This window comes from Netta rufina, assembly GCF_964035555.1.
Source record: "Netta rufina genome assembly, chromosome: 1".
Lineage (NCBI taxonomy): Eukaryota > Metazoa > Chordata > Aves > Anseriformes > Anatidae > Netta > Netta rufina.
Window position 1 is genome coordinate 192,653,448 of NC_140123.1, and position 19,605 is coordinate 192,673,052.

Consider the following 19,605-nt stretch of genomic DNA (forward strand, 5'->3'; position numbering starts at 1 on the left):
TGGTTACCACTTTACTTCAGAGGATGAACTATGCCTGAAGAAATTTAATAAATTATATATCTGAATTACCAGCCCCAAACGTTAACAATTTCTGAGCCCAAAACAAAGCGATCATGAAGTTGGCTTTGAGATGTATATGTATGTTCAAGTCTTATTTATGTGTGATTTGTTAGCCTGAGTCATGTCATCAAGCTTTTTTTCTCTGCAACCATGCACATCAAAAAACCACCATTCTTCAAGAAACATTGAGATTCACATGCAGCGTCCTGATTACAGTTTGGGGGTCATAAAGGTAAAACACCAAATACTGACACGTTTCTGAGGACTGGAAGAATTCATTTCCTTGAAAGCAAAGTGATCCTACCTGGGTAGATAGCTTGCTACAAGCAACTCCATCAGCCACACAGATTGATGTTTGAAGATCTACTTTAAGTTGCTAACACGTACGTATTCATATTGGCAAAACTTCCATGTTTTTATCCTGGGCAAAAATACTGACACGCTCCTAATAACCTCTACCAGTGTTTTCTCTGTTTGGTTGCTTATTTTACTTCATCAGATAGAAATGTTATCAATATTTGAAAGGAGGATACTGCAGTATTGTTAATAGATACTGTCTCTTGCAGAACTGATCTCCTTTCCTGTTCCAACACTTTCTTACTGAGCAGTGGCTATTACACACTGAAGTGCCTCTTCCAGCCAAGTGTCTTACTGAGAGGTCATATTCTCTTCATTATACTGCTGTAACCACAGAGCTCAATCTATTTCAGTAGAAAAATAATTGTTACTTGATTTTTTCCATCCGTGTCTGATCCTTAAATATGTATTATAAAGCTCCCAAGAGAAAGTACAACAGCCAACAGTGTTCTAATTTTAGCAGCGTAATGAAATCATGTTCTTACCAGATACTACTCCCAGCAAAATGAAGAGGACTGTGCTCTTCATCGTCTTTATGACCCTTTCCTTCATGTCCCCAGGATGCCAACTGAAGGAAGATTATGATATCTTTTCCCTCCTTTATAATCAGCTCCACCTAAATTCTTCCTCTTTGTCATGTTGTGGAGTGAGAAATTAAACAAAGGACCCGTGTCTCTAAGGGAGTTTCTAAACACCGCCAGCATGTTTGCTTGTCGGAGAACTGCTCCTTGCTGACACTCCATCCACAGACCTGGGCCACACTTGAGAAAACAGACGTGAATAATCCTTTCACTGCAATCATCTTGTTTATTGAAGCATTATGTAAAGAAACTAGTAAGTTCTAAACGTGGAAGTACTGTGCTGCTTTTGTATCTCTGGCAAATGAGGTGCTCTTTTCACAGACCAGGATCAAATACTCATGCTCTCTTTCTTACACCAAGAACCTGAATTTTTCTCGTTTCTCTGAGTATCAGAGAATTACTCAGACCATGCACACTGCATACCTGTAGGAAAAATTGTAGCATATGTACATGACAAAGTCAGTTTTGCTGTAGCTGTTTCAGGAACAGCATAAACTACCACTGACTCCCTTGGATTTAGAGAGCTAGCCCACAATACACCCATGCAATTTTTTCTCTTTGATCTAAGGGCAGTCCTAGCGCTTTTTGGAGGAGTGTATTATAGAGGTGGCACTATTACTGGGACTGGATGCAATATATGTGCATTGGCATCAACTCATACAATAATTTAGGTTGGAAGGGACCTCTGGAGGTCACCTGGTCAAACGCCCAGCTCAAAGGAGGCCTAATTAGATCAGGTTTCTTAGGGATTTGTCCAGTTAATTCTTAAACACCTCCATACAAACTTATCAGCTCTGCCATGAGGCAGGACTTAGTGATTCATGACACTCTGTGGCTGTCCCAGTGAAAGCTGACACTAGATCAGGTAGCTCTATCCTGTGCTCCTGTGTTTTGTATAGTACAAGAATATTAATTGGACATGCTGAACACGAACAGCTAGCATAACACTGCAAGGGGCATTGGCTGTGCTTGCATGCACACCTTAAGCTACAGGATGGTTGTAGCTGGGAGGAATCTGCTGCTATGACCCTGGAAAAGATGCATCAGTAAAACTACTGATCGGAGCTGACCCATACCCACATATCTGATACTGCTTTGGGGAATTACAAGAAATGTTCATTTGATGGTTGATCTGCATCTGTTTTAAAGTGCTTCTAGTTCTTGCCAAGTCCAGATGCAGCCTTGGTCTACAAGTAAATGTGGCCACACTGTATCATCCTGTGAGCACACACTGCATCGGTCTGTAGTACTGAGGAAACTAATCTTCCATTGCCCCAGGGAATGTGTGCCTAGGTATTATGTTAGGAAAAAAATATATGGAAAACTTTACCCTCAGATGACTTAGTTATGATGATATGATATTAATGTAAATGTCTTTATATTGGAAAAAAATCTAGCCTGTCCCTTTACATACCAGCTCATTGCCCATCCCTTCACATGCATTTTCTGGATCCACAAAGAAGCTTATGATCTGAACGGATACCTCACAAAGGTGAGGCCTGTGTGCGCTGACATGAACCAGGCCTGGACAATAACCTCGTGATCTTTTAATAATTACCAGCACAGTGTAAACCTGTTGGTAGCTTTTTTACCTCCTTTCAGTCGCAGTGTCTAATCTATCCCATTCTACTGCTGTTTCTTGTACTCTTGAAGAAACTAGAGAAATATCGGGGCTAAGTTTTAAAGTATTTCAGATACATGTTTACACTTGTTTAATATCTAGCTTGATGGACTGTTCCCATCTGATGCTCTGAATAGCCAAGCTTTTCCCAGAACTCAGAGGTCACCATTTTTTATCCTTTATTTTATTTTCTTATTTCTTAGGCTGTTTTTATTTTATTTTATTTTATTTTATTTTATTTTATTTTATTTTATTTTATTTTATTTTATTTTATTTTATTTTATTTTATTTTATTTTATTTTATTGTGTTGTTTGTTTGTTTGTTTGTTTTTCCCCTATAAATACATCCTTGTTTTGTCCTTCCTTCATATGAGAACCCACACAGACCTACTTTCAGCAGGAGTTCAGTGTCCATATACATAAATCAGACTTTCCTCTGTACATCTTGTGCTAAAGACACCACAGAGGGATATGGGAGACATGGATAGTGAAGGCATTTGGAAAACATATGTGCTTAAAATGCCAGCCTTTCACCAGCTTTCCCTGGAAGTGCAATGGTTTTCAGGTGCTATGTGAAGACCTATGGAGCAGTTAATATCTGTTTTCTCTCTAAATATGTCTCCAGGGCTTTCAAGTAGTCACTGATAAGCCTCATGGTTCAAGCATGTTGTGAGAATAGACTGTAAAGGTGACCAGGGAGACGGGGGGAGAGCCCAGTGCAGCACACAGCGAGGGAGGAGAGAGCAGATAAAGGGCAGCTCACACAGGAGGAGCGCCTGTGAGCAGAAAGGGGTCTGGCTTTTTCGTCTTGCAGTCACTGCCAATATCTCTCAGTACCTTCCTTGATCCCTCTTTTTTTATACTCTTCTGCTGAGAAGATTTCTGTGGTTGTCTGGTCCGTCCTGCCAGGTTCTGAGGAATTAGGTGAGAAAGACACCAAAGTCAAAAGAGAGCCCTGAAAAGGGAGAAAATCAAGTAGTAATAAGTATATTCAGATCGGTAAATGCAGAGCTGGTTAGGAAAAGGTGAGCAAGGTAGAAGGAGTTCGCTGGTGATGCTGGCAACACCTCTGCCACTGCAGGAATGGCAGGAATGAGATTTCTGGGGATGTAAAGCAGTTAGACAAAAAGAGGTCAAGGCAGTGCAAGCAAGAATATAACCAGGGAGTTTGTAGGCAAAACAGAGGGAGGAAAATATTAATTGGAGAATGTGAAAAGGTCAAGGAACAAGCTGGGTTTTTAATCATTCCTTGTTTTTCAAGATGATTTGAAACCTGGGCAATTTAGAACGTTGTTAAAATAAATGAATTTCTGAAAAAAATGTCTTCTTGGGGGTCAGGTAAGATAGAGAGTGCAAGAGGAAGGTGCTACACCTTTCAAGAAATTAAGGGGGAAAGATTCAAGAAATTTCAAGAAATTTCAAGAAATTTCAAGAAATTCCAGGGGAAAGACCAACAGACTGGAGTGTGAGAGACTGTTCCAGTGTTAGGCTGGGATGTAGAAATAAAGCATATTGAAAGTGAGGGATATCAAGGGGAAAAGAACAGAATTAGATGTGCAAAATTTCAATTGCTTGTCCTCAGGAAAGCTGGGGATTTTAACAGAGGTCATCATCAGAGACATAGTCTACTTGCATAACAACATGTGCAGGTTCAGGACATTAATCTTTTTTCCTGCACATTTAATTCTCAACTGACTTCCAGTCTGTCAACGGGAAGGAAAAGTTCTCTCGCTTTTCAAATGCATCAGAGGTTCAAGACATAATTTTCTCATTAATGGCTACTTCAGCCAGAGTAGTGGCTCTCTTTTGCTTAGCCAACACACAGGAAGAGACATTTTGCTCTTTTTGTGATAAATACCCACCAAAAATGGAGCAGCCTGACGAGAATTTTCCCACACCTGATCCAACTTCAGTTCAAGAGTATTTATTGTTATTTCCCCAATTAAATTGCCCAGACTGTCAGTTTTATTTTCATCTCCTTTCTCTTTAAACAGTACAGCTACTCCATCTGCTGCCTTGGTAACCTTTCCTAAAATATTAGAACAGTACCTCGGCATCCTACACCAAAAACTTATGCACCATTTCATTTGATTTCTCAGCTAAAAGCTTCCTCTGTACCATTTGTGAGTAACAAGAGCAAACTAAAAGCCATGAGTAGTATCCAGGCTACCTTAATCTCACCTAAAGCGATCCCAGCTTAGTAAATTTAGTAACTAACCCCACACAATTATGTAAAAACATCCCAGACAGATATCCAGGCCATCTATTTTCTAGCATTTACTTGTCAACACATAAACTTGCTAGTCATAATTAACTTGAGGTGTCTGCAAGTACTTCCATCATGTCAAGAGCTTTTTGGGGATCCAGATTTAAGTAAAAGAAAGCCTAAAATCTGGGCAAGTACACACCAAAACCTGAAAACGTAGCTGTTTTCAACAGTGAAAACAAGTTCTCCCATTGCTCCAGCAGTTACATGTATACACCCTACGGATGAGAGCATTCACAAAAGAAAAATGAATCCCAGGAGTCTGGCTTTTGCCACTTATTTCGTAACTTGAGAATTTGAGCACTCAGTTTAGGAGGACCGGGGGCACTAAGGCATTAAGATTGTTCTGATCCTTCCCATTCCCTCTGCTCCATCTTGCCCGATCAGCCTCTGTCTTCCTTTGTGTTGCTGTAATGACAAATGTGGACAGACAATTACAAGGACAGTTTAGGAAAGCCCTAGACATACTTGAGTCTTCCTTACAGAAAGGTCAAGTGACTTCTGCAGGGCCACACAGGAAGACCCAAAGAGCTGAAGTTCTTCCACTGAAGCTCAGTGGTGCCAATTGAAAAGTACCATGACTTTAAACAGTGTATTATTGCCAAATGTTTTTCCCTTTAAGTTCTTGCACTGCTTAAAAATACTATTATTTCTGCATCAACGTAACATTAAAGTTGGTAAAACACATTATTCATTCACCTGAGCAAAAGTAGATGTTACCAGCAACAACTTTGTGTCATGAGCTTCAAGATCAAAAATGTGTGGTGGTGTAGAGCATTCAATACCTGCAAGAATTGCTGTCTTTTGTCCATGCCAGCCATGTACATCACTTGAATTTTAATTGAGTGATTTGTCTTTAAATTCCAGTGAAAGTAAAGAATCGGTGAAAAATGTGTTGAGGCCGATGAAGTCTCCTGAGCACTGGATATTGGATCAGGGCCTGAGCCCATGTGGCAATACCTCGTACCTCATAATACAGTATTTACTGCACATTACAAGTTTGTCTGTTACTGTAATTGCCTGGCCACCTAAGCTGATCAGTAAATAAATGAGCAAGGACTTGAAGTAGCAAATAATGCAAATGCAACAAGAAAGAATGCTCTGGGCAAATATGGGTACAGAAACTCTGGGGTTTCTATGTACACAATGTGATGCACTTCGCTTAGTCATATACTTCAATATACCACCGAGAATTCCTTAAACAGGCCTTTGCATCACAAAACACGCTGTATATTGACTATTTTATTCAACAAAAGGGATTGGATGATATTTAGCAAAAGTGACTTTACATTTTAGCACAAATAAAACATTTTTATGATCCCTATTTTAAAAAAGAGTAGGGAATGAATAGAAATATGGCTTGGCACAGGGCTGGGGCTCAGGTGGTGGAGTTTCACTCGGAGTTGGACAGGTTTTTACACTTAAGTTCCTCCAACCCTTTAACAGGAGGACTGAGAACAATTCACTGCTTCATAACAAACTTTGTTTGTTTATTGTTTCGGGAACTTCGAGATCTTCAGCTGGGCTCTGCAGCTCTCCGGGGGAGCAGCGGAGGAACGTGTGATGAGAGAAGGGCATGCAGCCCTGGAGACATCCCGGTTTCGCTTGGGCTGCCATGGCCGCGGTGGGGATGGGCCTGTGCCAGGGCTCTGAGGTACCACAGGGAACCGGCCATCTTTGTTCACTTCCTGCCACTCTCGGTGGCTGTTTCGACAGACTGCAGACTGGCTTTTGGGCAGAAGTATCTGGAAGAGGACAGTTCTCTTTTATGAGGGGCCTTGAAGCAACTACAGGGTGACTTATTCAGGGCTCTGTGCTTCTGGTGCTCCTGCCAGCTTCTCTCCCCCTCAGACTACTGCACATCAGCTGGCCAAAAGTCACTGCAGAGTCATTGCCATGGTCAGAAGACATGCAGCAGCATCATACCACCTGAGGATCTGGTATACACTTTTGTTTCTGCTCCACTCTCTTGCTCGGCAATACCAACACAGTAGCACCATTATTTTCTCAGCTATGTGACATGAGGACAGAAACTTATGAGGCAGAGTTTGAAGCTGGGTTTCTCACTGACGTGATGGTGAAGGGAAATGGTGGAGAAAATTCAGTCTCTGCTGGGGAAGTTGAGGAGTGGAAGAAAGAAGAAGATTGGATGTGTGAAGCTGTGTCCTGATCTGAGGGCATGGGGATGTGCCATAAGAGGACAAGGGAGGCAGTGAACATGGTTTGAGGAACTTGGCTCTAAAAAGTATGTAGCAGAACAGCTGTGGCAGCATGACAGTGGGTTTATGAGGTGAGAAAAAGGTTGTATGGTGGTTGGGACGTGAAAAGCCATTTCAATAGATCTGGGTCTGAATAAAATACCCTGAAGGCAAACACAATCTTAACGACACAAAGGAGATAGATGCAGTATTCTTAACTGGCTCTGTTCCTTGCTACCTGTAGTTTCAGTGATCAGAAAAAAAAACTTAAGAAATATCACACAGAGATAGATCCAAATTCATCTGGGTGCAGATACAGGAGCACTTTTTTACAGTTATGAGTGTAGATTACACTTATTTTATCTGACAGTAAATGTGAGTAAAAAAATGAGCCACCTGTGAGTGACATGAGGCAACGCTGCATCTGAGTAATGACTTGACTCAGTCTACCACCACATCAATAGGCGAAAGGCAGCAGGAAAGCAGTGCACTACTCTGGATGTAGACACTTCTTGCCTGTGGATTTGAGCACAAACATCATGGAACAGCCTGAGACCACAAAACCTTTCTTAATGAAACAGAAGACCGCATGCAGTAAACATACTTGTCCAACAAATGTTTTGACAGAGAACCGTGAAGCTGTAAAGGTAGGTGGGTGAATGTAGAGAGAGAAAAATATGTCTGCAGCTCAGACTGTCCTCAGTCATGTAAAACTGAGCTCTTATAAGCTACGTGGGTGATAACAAGGAAACAAGGTCAGAATATGTCCCTTTGCTGTGCACTGCTACCCTGACCGTTGCTGGAGCTGAGGGAATATTGCCATCTAGTGCCACACAGAAATCCAGCTGTCTAAACAGAAAGTCATTTAGTTTGTGTGGGCAATGGTTACAAAGCATATTAAAAACATTCCAGGGACATCATCTTGGTCAGTGCCTTTGCCAAGCTTCTTATTGAAAATGGTACATTCCCTCCTTTAAACAAATGAGTGTGTTGTGGGAACTGACTCATAATGCTTTGGAGGCCATCAAAATGAGGCCATCAACTCACTTATCTATGCTACCAAATACATGCCAGATTATAACAATTTCCAGTCATTGCCCATCTGGAGCAGATTCAAACCAGTGGTTGATTTTCAAAAGCAATTCGAAAATCAAAATCAATTAAGCAATCAAATCTTCCAGCTGCAAACAATGTCCAGATTTTCAAGCCAGCGATGTAATGTTTATGTGTGTTGACTTAAAATTACTTAAATGTCCCATCAGTACCTCAGAGTTAATTGGTATGTTATTGCTTGTAGCTGTGACTTTCCCACTATGTCTACCCACTAAGCATGTAAAGAAAAGGATTAAATCACAGAGGTAATCAGAGTCAATAGTGTAAAAGAATAATACTTTTCAGCCTGAGAAGAGCTAGAAATTTGAGACAGCCGCAACTCCATTTTCTTTTAAGTAGCACAAATCACAATTAAGGAAGAGGCTGCTAACTTCATTTGCTTATATTTCATAAATTCATTATTTCCCACTGTAAAGTAAAAATCCTTATGGGGGATTTTTTCCTCTTACATTCTGATGTTTTATATACTGAAAAAAAATGTGTATCACAGATTGCCCCAAATGAAGTACTATTTAGGTACTAAAATGCCTCCCAATAATACTACCATATGGAGTTACTGATGTCAAACCCTGCCAGGATTTTTAGGAGTATCTTCTTTGCTTTAGAGAGAAGGCCATTCAGTAGAGTCCTTACATGTGGTATTAGAGAAGTAGAATATCAGGCCTGCCCTGAGTGTCCATAAAAACTGTTGAGTTAAAATTCCATCTAAAAAAGAACTTAAAAAGCAAGAATGGCAGATTTATAAATATATTTTAAAACACATATAAATGTGATGTTCTAAAAACCCTCACTCTTATCATCTCACTTCTCCATGACCAAGATTAGCTAAAATATCTAAGCTAACAGCTTCCAGAAATAAATACCAAGAAGCTGGCCACAGATTCTGGAATTCCCCCATACCTCTTGGTCCATGGGGACACAGAGCGACCTTTCAGATGCAACACAAAACCAGCTGATTTCCTCGGGCTTTTGTGTGAGATGAAAGCTAGCTCAAACAACTTGGGTGTTGTAAGTAGGCAGGGAAGGACTACTAATATTAGCCCAATATCTTAATTGCTCTACTTAAGTGGCTGTGAACATGCCCAGAGCTGGCTACAGCACAGTGAGAAAGTTCTCACTGACTTCTTTGGGACCTGGATCAACCTTTTAGCTTTGAAGGAGCTGGGAAAGTGGCAGGAAGATTGGACATCTTCCTTGCTGCTGTCGTGGCTTTACTGACATTTACACCAGCTGAGCCTTTGCCCTGGGATATGCACAGCTTTATGAAATCTATGACAGAAAATAAAATCACAACATATTTTCCCATCCAAAGGGGTAGCAGCGAGATGAAATGCCAAATCTCTGTTAGAATCAAGAAATTGATACCCCAAAATGTTCATATACCAGTCAGTCCAGTTGGCCTAATACTCTTGGTATTAGGTAGGTCACTGATGGTAGACTTTTTTTATCCATTCAGCTATTGTCCAGGGAGCTGGATTTATGACTTAATTCTGGAAAAGAACTGAGAACGACATGGCCAAGAATGAATGGCAGGACATAGGGTGCCTGGGCAAGAAAATGCCTGTGGAATCACAGCCTAAAACTCTTCATTCGCGTCCAGAGGATGCAAATTAATGCTGGTCCAATTTGTGGGATAACACTATAAATGGGTTTCACCAGACCTTGAAACCCCTAACATTGTTGCTGATTTGTGAATACAGAAATTTAGCCTTGCTTCTGTTAAAAAAAAAAAAAAAAAAAAAAAAAAAAAGTGCTAAACATTATAGTTTTACTTGTTTTCTGTTGAAATGAATTAAATGCTCTGTGAAGTATCAGAGGGGCAGCCACCATGTCCCAGCTAAATGGCTTGTTTTTAGCAAATTACTTTCAATTCCTAAGCAAAAAAGAATTTAATCAAGTGTCAGAAACGAACTACATCTTGACAGATTAGCAGGGTTGCTGCTGTTAAAACAAATTTGTTGCCAGATTTGTTTACAAAACTTCTCTTTCAGGGATGGGTGAACTTCCTGGAATTTGCCAATCTTTTGAATAAATATTGTGGAAGATTTGTAAAATAAGAATTAATTAAATTTTTCCTGTGAGTGTAAATCAGGTTTTTCACTCCATGTAAAAAAAAAAAAAATTGCTTTTAAGCAAAGAGAAGTCTTTGCTTAAAATTCTCTCTTAAGCAAAGAGAAGCCTTTTTTGGGGTGTGTGGAGGTGCAAAGAAATCTGAGTGCTTACTTTTCCCTTCCAAATAAAAATCAGGGTCTAGTGACTATTACTAATTCAAGAATTGCAATTTATTCATTAGACTTGATATATCCCTCTAAGTTTCTTTGTAATTATGAAATGAGCTCAACACATTTGACTTCAGCTTTCCAATCCCTCAGAGGTTTGTGCATTTTTTAAATGAGTCTTTTTGTTTTGGTTGCTTCTGTGCAATATATGGCAGTATATTCATTTCTGGAAGTAGGGCTTTTAGATACTGACTTCTGTATATGACGTGTTGCTCTACTGAAGGCTTTTGAGTGTTAGTTTCGATGGGTGGTGTCACCACCTCAGACAAAGAGATAAGCATATTGGCATCATCCTTTCATTCTGCTGGGATATCTGAAAGGATCAGATGGTGAAATGCTCATTCTAGGGAGGGAGCAAACAAGGATAAGCATTCGCATTCCGCCTTTTCCTTCGCTGCAAGTTGGTTTTTGCTTGATTTGTTTTTGTTGTTGTTGCTTGTTTTGTTTAAGTGATCAATAGGAAAATGTGCTTCATTTGTGAAACAGCAAACCTGTCCTTTCATGTATAAAGTCAAGCAAGAGTCACTAATTATCCAGTCTGTGAGAATGATTTTGTTACAGCTCCATAGTTCCTTGGAGAGGATAACTCTTTTCTAATAAACAGACAAGCAAGTTTTTTTGTTTGTTTGTTTTGTTTTTTTGTCTGTCTGTGTCAAATGTCACTAACCTGAGATATTAATCCTTGACAGAAATCTTCCACTGCTACCATTCAGAAGACACTGTTTCTGGCAAAGCCAGTAGTAGACATCAGTCTGGCAACTGTCTGCCAACATCAGCAACAACCTGAGGGACACCAACATCACTGTCCAGGTAAACTAACCATACCTGCTGTCAGCAGGCCCTATAGATAACTTACCAAAAAGTTCCTGTGTGACTTCACAGAAGACACAGGTTTGAAAATGAAGCATGATGCATTCAGGCACATAGTCTTTCTTTGATTCTTCAGGTGTCAAATCAGGACAGAGGACTGATTCTTCCCAGTTACCTTTCCAAAAAAAAAAAAAAAAAAAAGTCCAGCTTTTGAAACTATCAAGACTGTCTCTTCTTAAAGGTTTGATCAGTTAGAGCTACCACATGCTGCTGCTGTCCTAATTAAATTAAATTCTGCTGGGGCCATCCTTCCAAAGCCTTGCTGGGTGCATGTGAGCAGTGTTTCCCACAGTCTTATGTATGAAGCTGCACGTTGGCAGGACGGATAAGCATCTCCATTTTAAAGACAGCCTCGAGCTTTTGCTTAAAGAGGCTAACACTGCCACTAACAACTAGGAAATCCTGGCAGATAGTCCACAGGAATATCTCTTTCTATATTTGCACAATGTCAAACACACTATCAGCACTGAATAAATAATAATCAGAGAAACCTGGAGTCAGCCAGGAAATAGCTGTGAATGAGACATTCATATTTTAAAACCTGAAACTGCAAAATTATCTTCTCATGATTCTGGGAAAACTGTTCTTTTCCTTTTTCTCCATTGTTTTCTTTTTCTAAATAAGAAGCGATGATGATGATGATGATGATGATGATGATACCAAAAAAAAACACGCCTTTATTTGGTCCTGTATTACATAATTTAAGACAACATCTACATCTGAAGTGTCTTGCCTGCATAATACATAAAATCCCTTCAAGGAGCAAAATGAAGAACGCTTCTGTTTTTATCCAAAGAATACGTTTCTAACTTCAGAAAAAAAAAATAATATTACAAGTGAAATATAAATATACTATATAGGAGAAAGAGGGAGAGCCATTGAAAAGCAATTTCACCAGACAATCTTGCTCCTAATAATGTCTGGACAAAGTCAACTTTTTTTCTAAATATGGTTAAATCTCCACATGACACAGATTTATATGAGCCATAAATCTATAAAACAATGAACAAAATTCATGGGGAATTGAGTCTTCAGCTCTATAGAAATCATAGTAAAGGGCAATTCCCTTTAGTAAAACAAGTTCAATTTGGTAGCTCTCATTCAATTCAGACTCTTGACAAACATTCAGGGTGGCTCTTTCTTCACAAAAGAATCAATTACGTCTCCTTGTCTGTTGATGTGTAGAGCTCTGATAGAATACATGGGGTATTTCAATACTGTATTTTTTAAGGTTACAGATAAGAAGAAACAGATTCTTAAAGTTCTTTAAAATCTGCTTTTATAATTGCTGCCAAGGATACATGTACAAACATATTTTTTCTCATTTATCGGTCATCTTTAATGGAAATAGAAAAGATCCAAGAAATCGCTCGGTATAATCAAATCGCAATTAAGTTAGTCCAGGAGCGTTTTCCAAAAGATATAATGGCAAGGATTATAAAGGAGAAGAATAAACTGAAAACGCAGAATGCCAAAAATCACCATCTGCTGAGATGATGGAGTATCATGCTCAAAGCTGTTAAGGTGTTACTAGAGCTGTTGTATGTTACAACATTAAACAGTTAATTGCAGTTCATGGGTTTGAAGTAAAAGGACTGGGGCCTGCTTTTTACCATAGCAACCACGAAAAAGGAAATTTCTTAAAGCATGTATTCAATGTACACCAGAAAAAAAAAATAATTATATATATATATATATATTTGAGATTCAGCATTTAAACTGTAATTATTTGGAGAAATTCTTTACATTCAGAGTATCCTGGAGAGAATGAGACATTTATTCAGAAATTACCAATGGTCTTTTCTGAGGGACAAGAAGATATATTCGATTCTGTATCTTATCTCACTACCAACTGTTAAGATGACTCCTGCTGCTTAGGTAAACAGAGCAGGGAAGTGAATGGATAGAAAAGAAAGGAAAACTTCTCTCATTGACGTGTGGCCAATTGTGCTGCAGGCAGGATATGGGTACAAATGAATCAGTCAAGATCACGTGTACTGTTGTTCACCTCTTGCTACTCCAACCATTTCTTGTGTTCGCTGAGGTCAGCCTATTAGTGCAAGAGAAGTAAGTTATGAGGACAATGTTTAATCCCAGGTCAGCTTGAGTTTGAAAGGACAAGAGAAAAGGAAAGTAAAACAACAGTGACATCATGAGGGTTTGATATTGATGGAACTTCTTACCCATGTGCCCTTTTGAAATAATATGCTGGTGAGTTCAACCATCTTGCAAGAAGCGGTCCAGTTTTAATGGATACACCGAGGGCTGGAGACAATAGGAGGGACTGCATTTCACCAGCCCTGAACTAATTGAAGGTTTGAATAAGGAAATGTTTTTAAAACATCTGTTCTAACTGCTGAAAACAATTATGTCTGTGGTATCTGCCAACTCTCATAATCTTCTGCTGTTGTTTTAGAAGTGTGCATGGGAAATTTTACAAAATCTAGGACCAATAATCCTGTGGCCAACACAGCATGCTCTTAGGCTCTTACACCACAAATGCAGCATAAGAACTGCACAGAACAGTTGGCTATGTTAAGATTCAGATTGACAAGGACAGACTGAGGTTTTTTTGTCAACTGATGTATAAATTTCCATAGGCAAAATTACTAAACCCCGAATAAATGGAGGAATTCATCCACATATGATCCCCTTCACAACCTAGAGATGCCTTTCAAGTTTTCCCTCTGCAAATCCAGGGGACATGTAGTCGTGGCACAGCACATCCGTTAAGTCCTCCAAAAAGACCACTTCTAACCCCTCCAAACTTATTTATCCATTTCTAGGAATTCGTATTGTATTCCTATTAAATGTCGTGTTAATCAAGGGACTGTTGTGAGGTCTGTTCACCACCATAATTCACTCTGTTTACATACAACCTCCAACATCCTATTTGTATTTGTTTATAACAGCATGACACAAGTTTTGCTTCACTGGTTAAGAACAGCTCAAGAAATATTTAAAAGTGCCCAGCTATACTATGACAGGAACACAGAATTCAGTAAAATTCCACTGCTTATGCTACTAACAGATTTGACAGAGTTGTAGCAATTGTGCTAATTTTGATGATGTGTGAGGGCACAGAAAGAAAGGCTCCATTGTTCTCCTAACCAGAAGAGTAGACACCTCTTGCCACAGAGGGCTGACAGTCCATTTATGCTTAGACAGATAATATTCTGCACGAGTTTTCAGCCCAGTATACATCAAGCCTTCTAATTTTGGTAGCCTTTCCTATATCACAGGCTACAATTCCAATAGTATTTCGAATGCATTAGCTGCCGCGATGCCAAGAGAAAAATAATGTTCTTAATGCAGCAGGAAAAACTGGCATTCTATTATCAGCTTATTACAGGGCCTTTGAATGTAAATATGAATGCAAGTAAAAATGTAAGAGCTCAAATTTGGTATATACAGAATAAGACTTCAATTCCCCATAAGGAAGAGGAGTTTGTGTTTAAGAACTGCTTTGAATTTGAATATTTTTAATTGATCTTATATAATAATAATTCAGCAGAATTAAGTACAGAGGGAATCTACAGATGTCCACCGTCCCTTAAGGGAAAAGCATTTTTTTTAATCTGTCAATGAAAATGTTCAGAAAACAAAAGCCAGTTCTAGCTACAATCTCACGTCAAATAAATGGGTATCTAAGCTACAAAATATCCAAATACGAATTTTATAATGATTTTTAATTAACTTTTTTTTTTTTTCCCTAAAATAGTATTGCTCACTTTTTATTAGTCTTGTAACTTTTGCATGTATGAGATGCCTCATGCTAAAGTACCTAGAAATCAAGACATAATTCAATGCCCAGAGCTGCACCACTGGAGGTTATTAGCTAGTTAAATATTTGATAGCTATAGATCTACAACGATTTTCTTAATATGAGCCTGGAAATTTGGCTAACAATCTTGGCCCCTATGTGTTTCAGAACCGTGCAACCTTCAGAGGCAAGGCTGAATATTTTTATTAATGTATTTGCTTTTGCCTTCTTGACTGCCTATGTTGTATTTAACTCCACGTATCATTAGATCTGTTTGCTTACACTTTGTCTGCTTGAAGGAAATAGTGGCTACTCATCAGACCATGGTTTTCCAATAAACAGACCATCAACGGATGACCTATTTTTATCATTATGAGGAGGATTTAATTACAACATTCATTAGATCTGTGAGACCGTAACGGAGGTCCATCCAAATCTGGTCTCGGCAACCTCAGTGTCTGTGCACAATGTCTGCTGAAGAACTTGACAGAAGTGCGGGCTGGCCTGTGAGACATTTTGAAGAATGAGACTATAAAAAAAAAAAAAAAAAAAAAAAAAACAAGTGTAAAAAAAAATGCATGTAAGCTGCTGTTTAAATATAAAATATATTTTTTACTTCTGTTGCCTTTAGTTGCCAGGCATGTCACTCACTGTACCCAAATTCCTGCTACGGCCTTTGGGATCCATTTGGACTGTAATGAATTTCCAGATGCTGTACGTGAAGATGCTAACTTTGACTCTGCTAGCTCGTGGCTGGAATCTCGTAAGGACAAAGCTCCTTGAACAGTCAGCGTGTCAACGCAAGGAGCTACGGGAGACTTTTCCTGTACAATAGATCAGATACAATTGATTTCTGGCACTCCACTTCCAGCCTCAGCCAGAAATACAAGAAGAACAGGCTTGCGTTCTTCTGTGATTTCAACGTCTGCTTCCTGTACAAGCTGGAAATAGGACATACCATAACAACTGCCAAAACATTTCAGAACCTCAAGCAAGGTCTGATTTGAGCTGGCTCCCTTTGAGCAAGGGCCCAGGGAGCCAATGTGAGCAGGTTTGGCCTCCTCTGCTATCAACTGATTTAGGGCCCAAACGTGACCACCACCAAAGGCCTCACCACTTGGCCCCCACTGAAACCTCTCATCTGGCTGGCCTCAAACTTTCAGAGCTGGGCTGAAGGAAACTCAAACGGCTTCTGAATGCCAAGGGACAGCCTGCACAGGCTACAATTTGGGTGCCTGTACCTTAAGCCCCCTGCCTGGCCCTGTTGGCCTCCCCACCCTGCTGGCCGCTGCCCTGGGGTGGCTGGGGCTCCGTTCTGCCTGGGAGGGCTGAGGATGAGCCCCCATTTGCAGTGGACATCAGCAAGCTGCTGGAGGGTGGGACAGCCCAGAATTTGTGGAAAATAGTAGATGGGGGAGAAGGCCCCTGCACCAGGGGACAGAGGCCTCTGGCCAGAGGCAGCACAAGGCCGTGGAGGGCTTCTAGCTTCCCAAGGAGAGGCAGAGCTGGCTTTCAGAGCTGCCTGCTGAAAGGAAGGAAGAAGAAAAGGTGGTTTCTCCACAGGTGAGGAAGCATTTCAATAGAAGAAACTCCAAACAGTTTTCTGAAGAGAGAGGCAGCTTACTGGCAGGAGGTGGAGAGAGTCATCATGGCTGGGAGAGACATACGGGAGAGACCAGTCTTCTGGTGAGGGAGGCAGGAGGAAGGCAGGCTCCGAACTGCAAGGAAGGGATAAAAAGCAGGGCAGGGAGTATTAACAGACGTGGTGGTGTTTGGCGAGGCAGCTGGGCCCACGTGGGAGGTGATCAGTGAGAGCCTGGGGGCAAGAAACAAACCCCAGGACAGCGCTTCACAAGAGTGACCTGGTGGGAGATGAAAACCCACCCTGCAGTGCTTTGGCTAAAAGTGACAGAGAAAAAGGTACAGAATTCAGCAAATGTAAGTCGGAGAGAAAGAGGGATACAAACAGCAGCAATACGGCCTCTATGCTGAGAAGGAACAAAAGAAAATTGATTATGACCCATTGAGAGAGATGCAGCAAGTTGCTGTGGTGGTGTGTGCTGCCTACGCAGTGCTCAGGTAGCACGCGCAGTGTGTGGGGTGAATGGAAAGGGATAACATGCATTATTCAACAGGGCGAGCTTAATTTTTAATGCAAGTATATTTCTACACCTACACCATGGGAAATGTGTGAAAATCTTCGGGGACCTGCATTTTGTGGCTTTTATTATTCACGCGAGCATTTTGAGGGAGCCAAGTCGAGGAGAGGACCGAGCTGTCTGAATGCAGACTCAATACTGAGGCGAGGTAACTTTCTCCATCCCCAAGTATCATGCAAAATCTAAACAACTTTGTCATGTTTTTCAAAAATGCAGGGAACTCCTACAAGCTTCATGTTTTCTGTCCTGACTGGATGGTTAAGAGCCTATTTTGGAAATGGCCATAAAAATATTTGTATTGCCGTTACTTACCAAGAAACTGTTCTGAATAAAACAAACCAGATAAATATTTAATAGGTAAAATACAAGCGATTTTTGCTGCACCAATACTAGATATGCTTAATAATTTTAAGAAGCACTATGAAACATGCACTGTTATTTTGAAACAATCCAACTGTGATCTTTTCTGGGTGTCTCTCAATACAGGGAAATTCAATTTCAGCCTGTGAAGTACTCTTTGACCTGTCGTTCGTGTCTCCCATCTTCCCAAACAGTCACACTTAAGTATCTAGCACTCAATCTTCTGCTACCAGTGCACTCCCTGGATCTGGGCTAACCCAAAGTTTCTTGTCATAATTTTGTCTGATGGAGTGTTAGGCGAGGGACCCTGGGTAGTGTGTTTTAAGAAGTGACTTTGAGATCCCTGTTTGATACGGGTTGTACCGTATCACGGAGACCAGATGTTCAGGTGTCTGGTGGAGGCCTGGACATGGGGAACAGTCTTGGGGGAGCTGAAGTATTGGTAAGGAAGATGGGTCTGAATGAACTTCGAGGCTCCCGGCTGAAACCTGAAACCCTTACAGAGAAAAATGAAACACTTTGCTTTGCTTCCTACAAGCAATTGGTAAGTTCCTGTGTCCAGTGAAGATGCATGTCTGCACTGTACAAAAAACTCCTCTCTAGAAATACAATGATAATTAGTGTTACTAGCTTTGATAGCAGAGGCACGCCAGCTCTGCTAATACAGTAGGTAAGATAAATTATCCTCTTGAAGAGCAGGAGAAATTAGCTGCAGTACAGTGCTGTGTTAATGTACTTAAGACTACAACCAATATGTGAGCAAAACTGTTTAGAACAGGCTTTTAGACACTGGAACAGAAGGATGTGCGATTTATTTTTTCACACTGCTTGCGTAACTCTCTTGGGTTTGAAATGCGTAGTTAAGTGTTGATTTCCACCTCTAGCTCATGGCCATTTTTTGGTAGTATTTTTCTTTAAACTTTCGAGAGTTCACCCTAATAAGATAATGTACTGTGCGTTTTCTGGGCATAGTTCTGTGCAACATACCTTTCTTTAGATTTTCTGTTTCATCTGATTAGTGCTGCTGTAGTGTTTCAAGCACTGTTTTTTGTTTGGGGTGAAGCAATTTGAAATGCTTGTTTGAGAAATATGTTTTGTTGAGATACAAGAGCAGTGGTATGTACAAAAAATTATACTGTCACTTAGAATTTCTTTTTCAGTTCTCCATTTCTCTGACTGTTTCTTTTTTTAAGTGCTGGCTTGCTGGCTTCTTTGGCTAAGATGGAACCAAAAGCTTAATTTAGACTTTTTTTTTTCTCTTGTGCTATTTCAGGGGACATTAAAATAGATTTCTCTGCTATAAGTGTCTATTTTATCCAGTTTTCTAGCAAAAGGCTTTTATGATGGCATTTGCATAGTGTTTGAGACACCTTCTGAGATCACAAAGTGATCAGAAACAGTACAGGGAGTGAACTTCCGTCAGAAACGTGGCTGTAGGGAGTGGGTCAAAGTGGTTTTTACATTTGGCTTGCTAGGTGTTGAGTTGTTTTAATGGCAATCCTGTATGCAACGCTTGCAGAAACCTCAATGTAGGATTTTTTAGGTATCCATTTCGCTTCACTAATCTGCAATTATCACACAGCAGACTGGGATGCTACGCTGTAGAAAAGAAAAAGTTTCAAAATCAGTTTCACCACAGAAAGGCAGGACTATTTGTGGGTTTCGCACTTTCTCAGTCCCAGCCTCTCTGGTATCGTTTCCCCTGAGATGCAGATTTCGCAGTAAGAAATTTCATTTATCCACAGTGGAAAGAGAGACTAACTACAAATAGATGGCCAACAGGTTAAAACAGCCAGCTAGTTTGCTGGGGCTTTTCTTATGCAAACTCCATCGCTGACTGTCTTTAAGAAAGTCTTGTGATTCATTTACTGTTTCATTCCCACCAAAGTGGATACCTGGGTTCATAAAACTGTCTGCTCTGTAATAATTTCTGTTCTATAAGATAAAACCACGATTGTGGAAAATCCATTGTAAAACA

At 40.2% G+C, this 19,605-nt stretch overlaps 1 protein-coding gene across 1 annotated transcript in view; it reads right to left on the reverse strand.

Annotated features, from left to right (window-relative positions):
• Window positions 1–19,605, reverse strand: part of CDHR3 (cadherin related family member 3) — a gene marked incomplete at both ends in the record, with an annotated part of 54,915 nt that overhangs the window by 31,096 nt on the left and 4,214 nt on the right. The window contains 2 exons of the mRNA XM_084306293.1: window positions 3,457–3,574; window positions 15,765–15,932. Of these exons, the coding sequence (XP_084162419.1) occupies window positions 3,457–3,574; window positions 15,765–15,932 (286 nt within the window). The remainder of the gene's footprint in view (window positions 1–3,456; window positions 3,575–15,764; window positions 15,933–19,605) is intronic.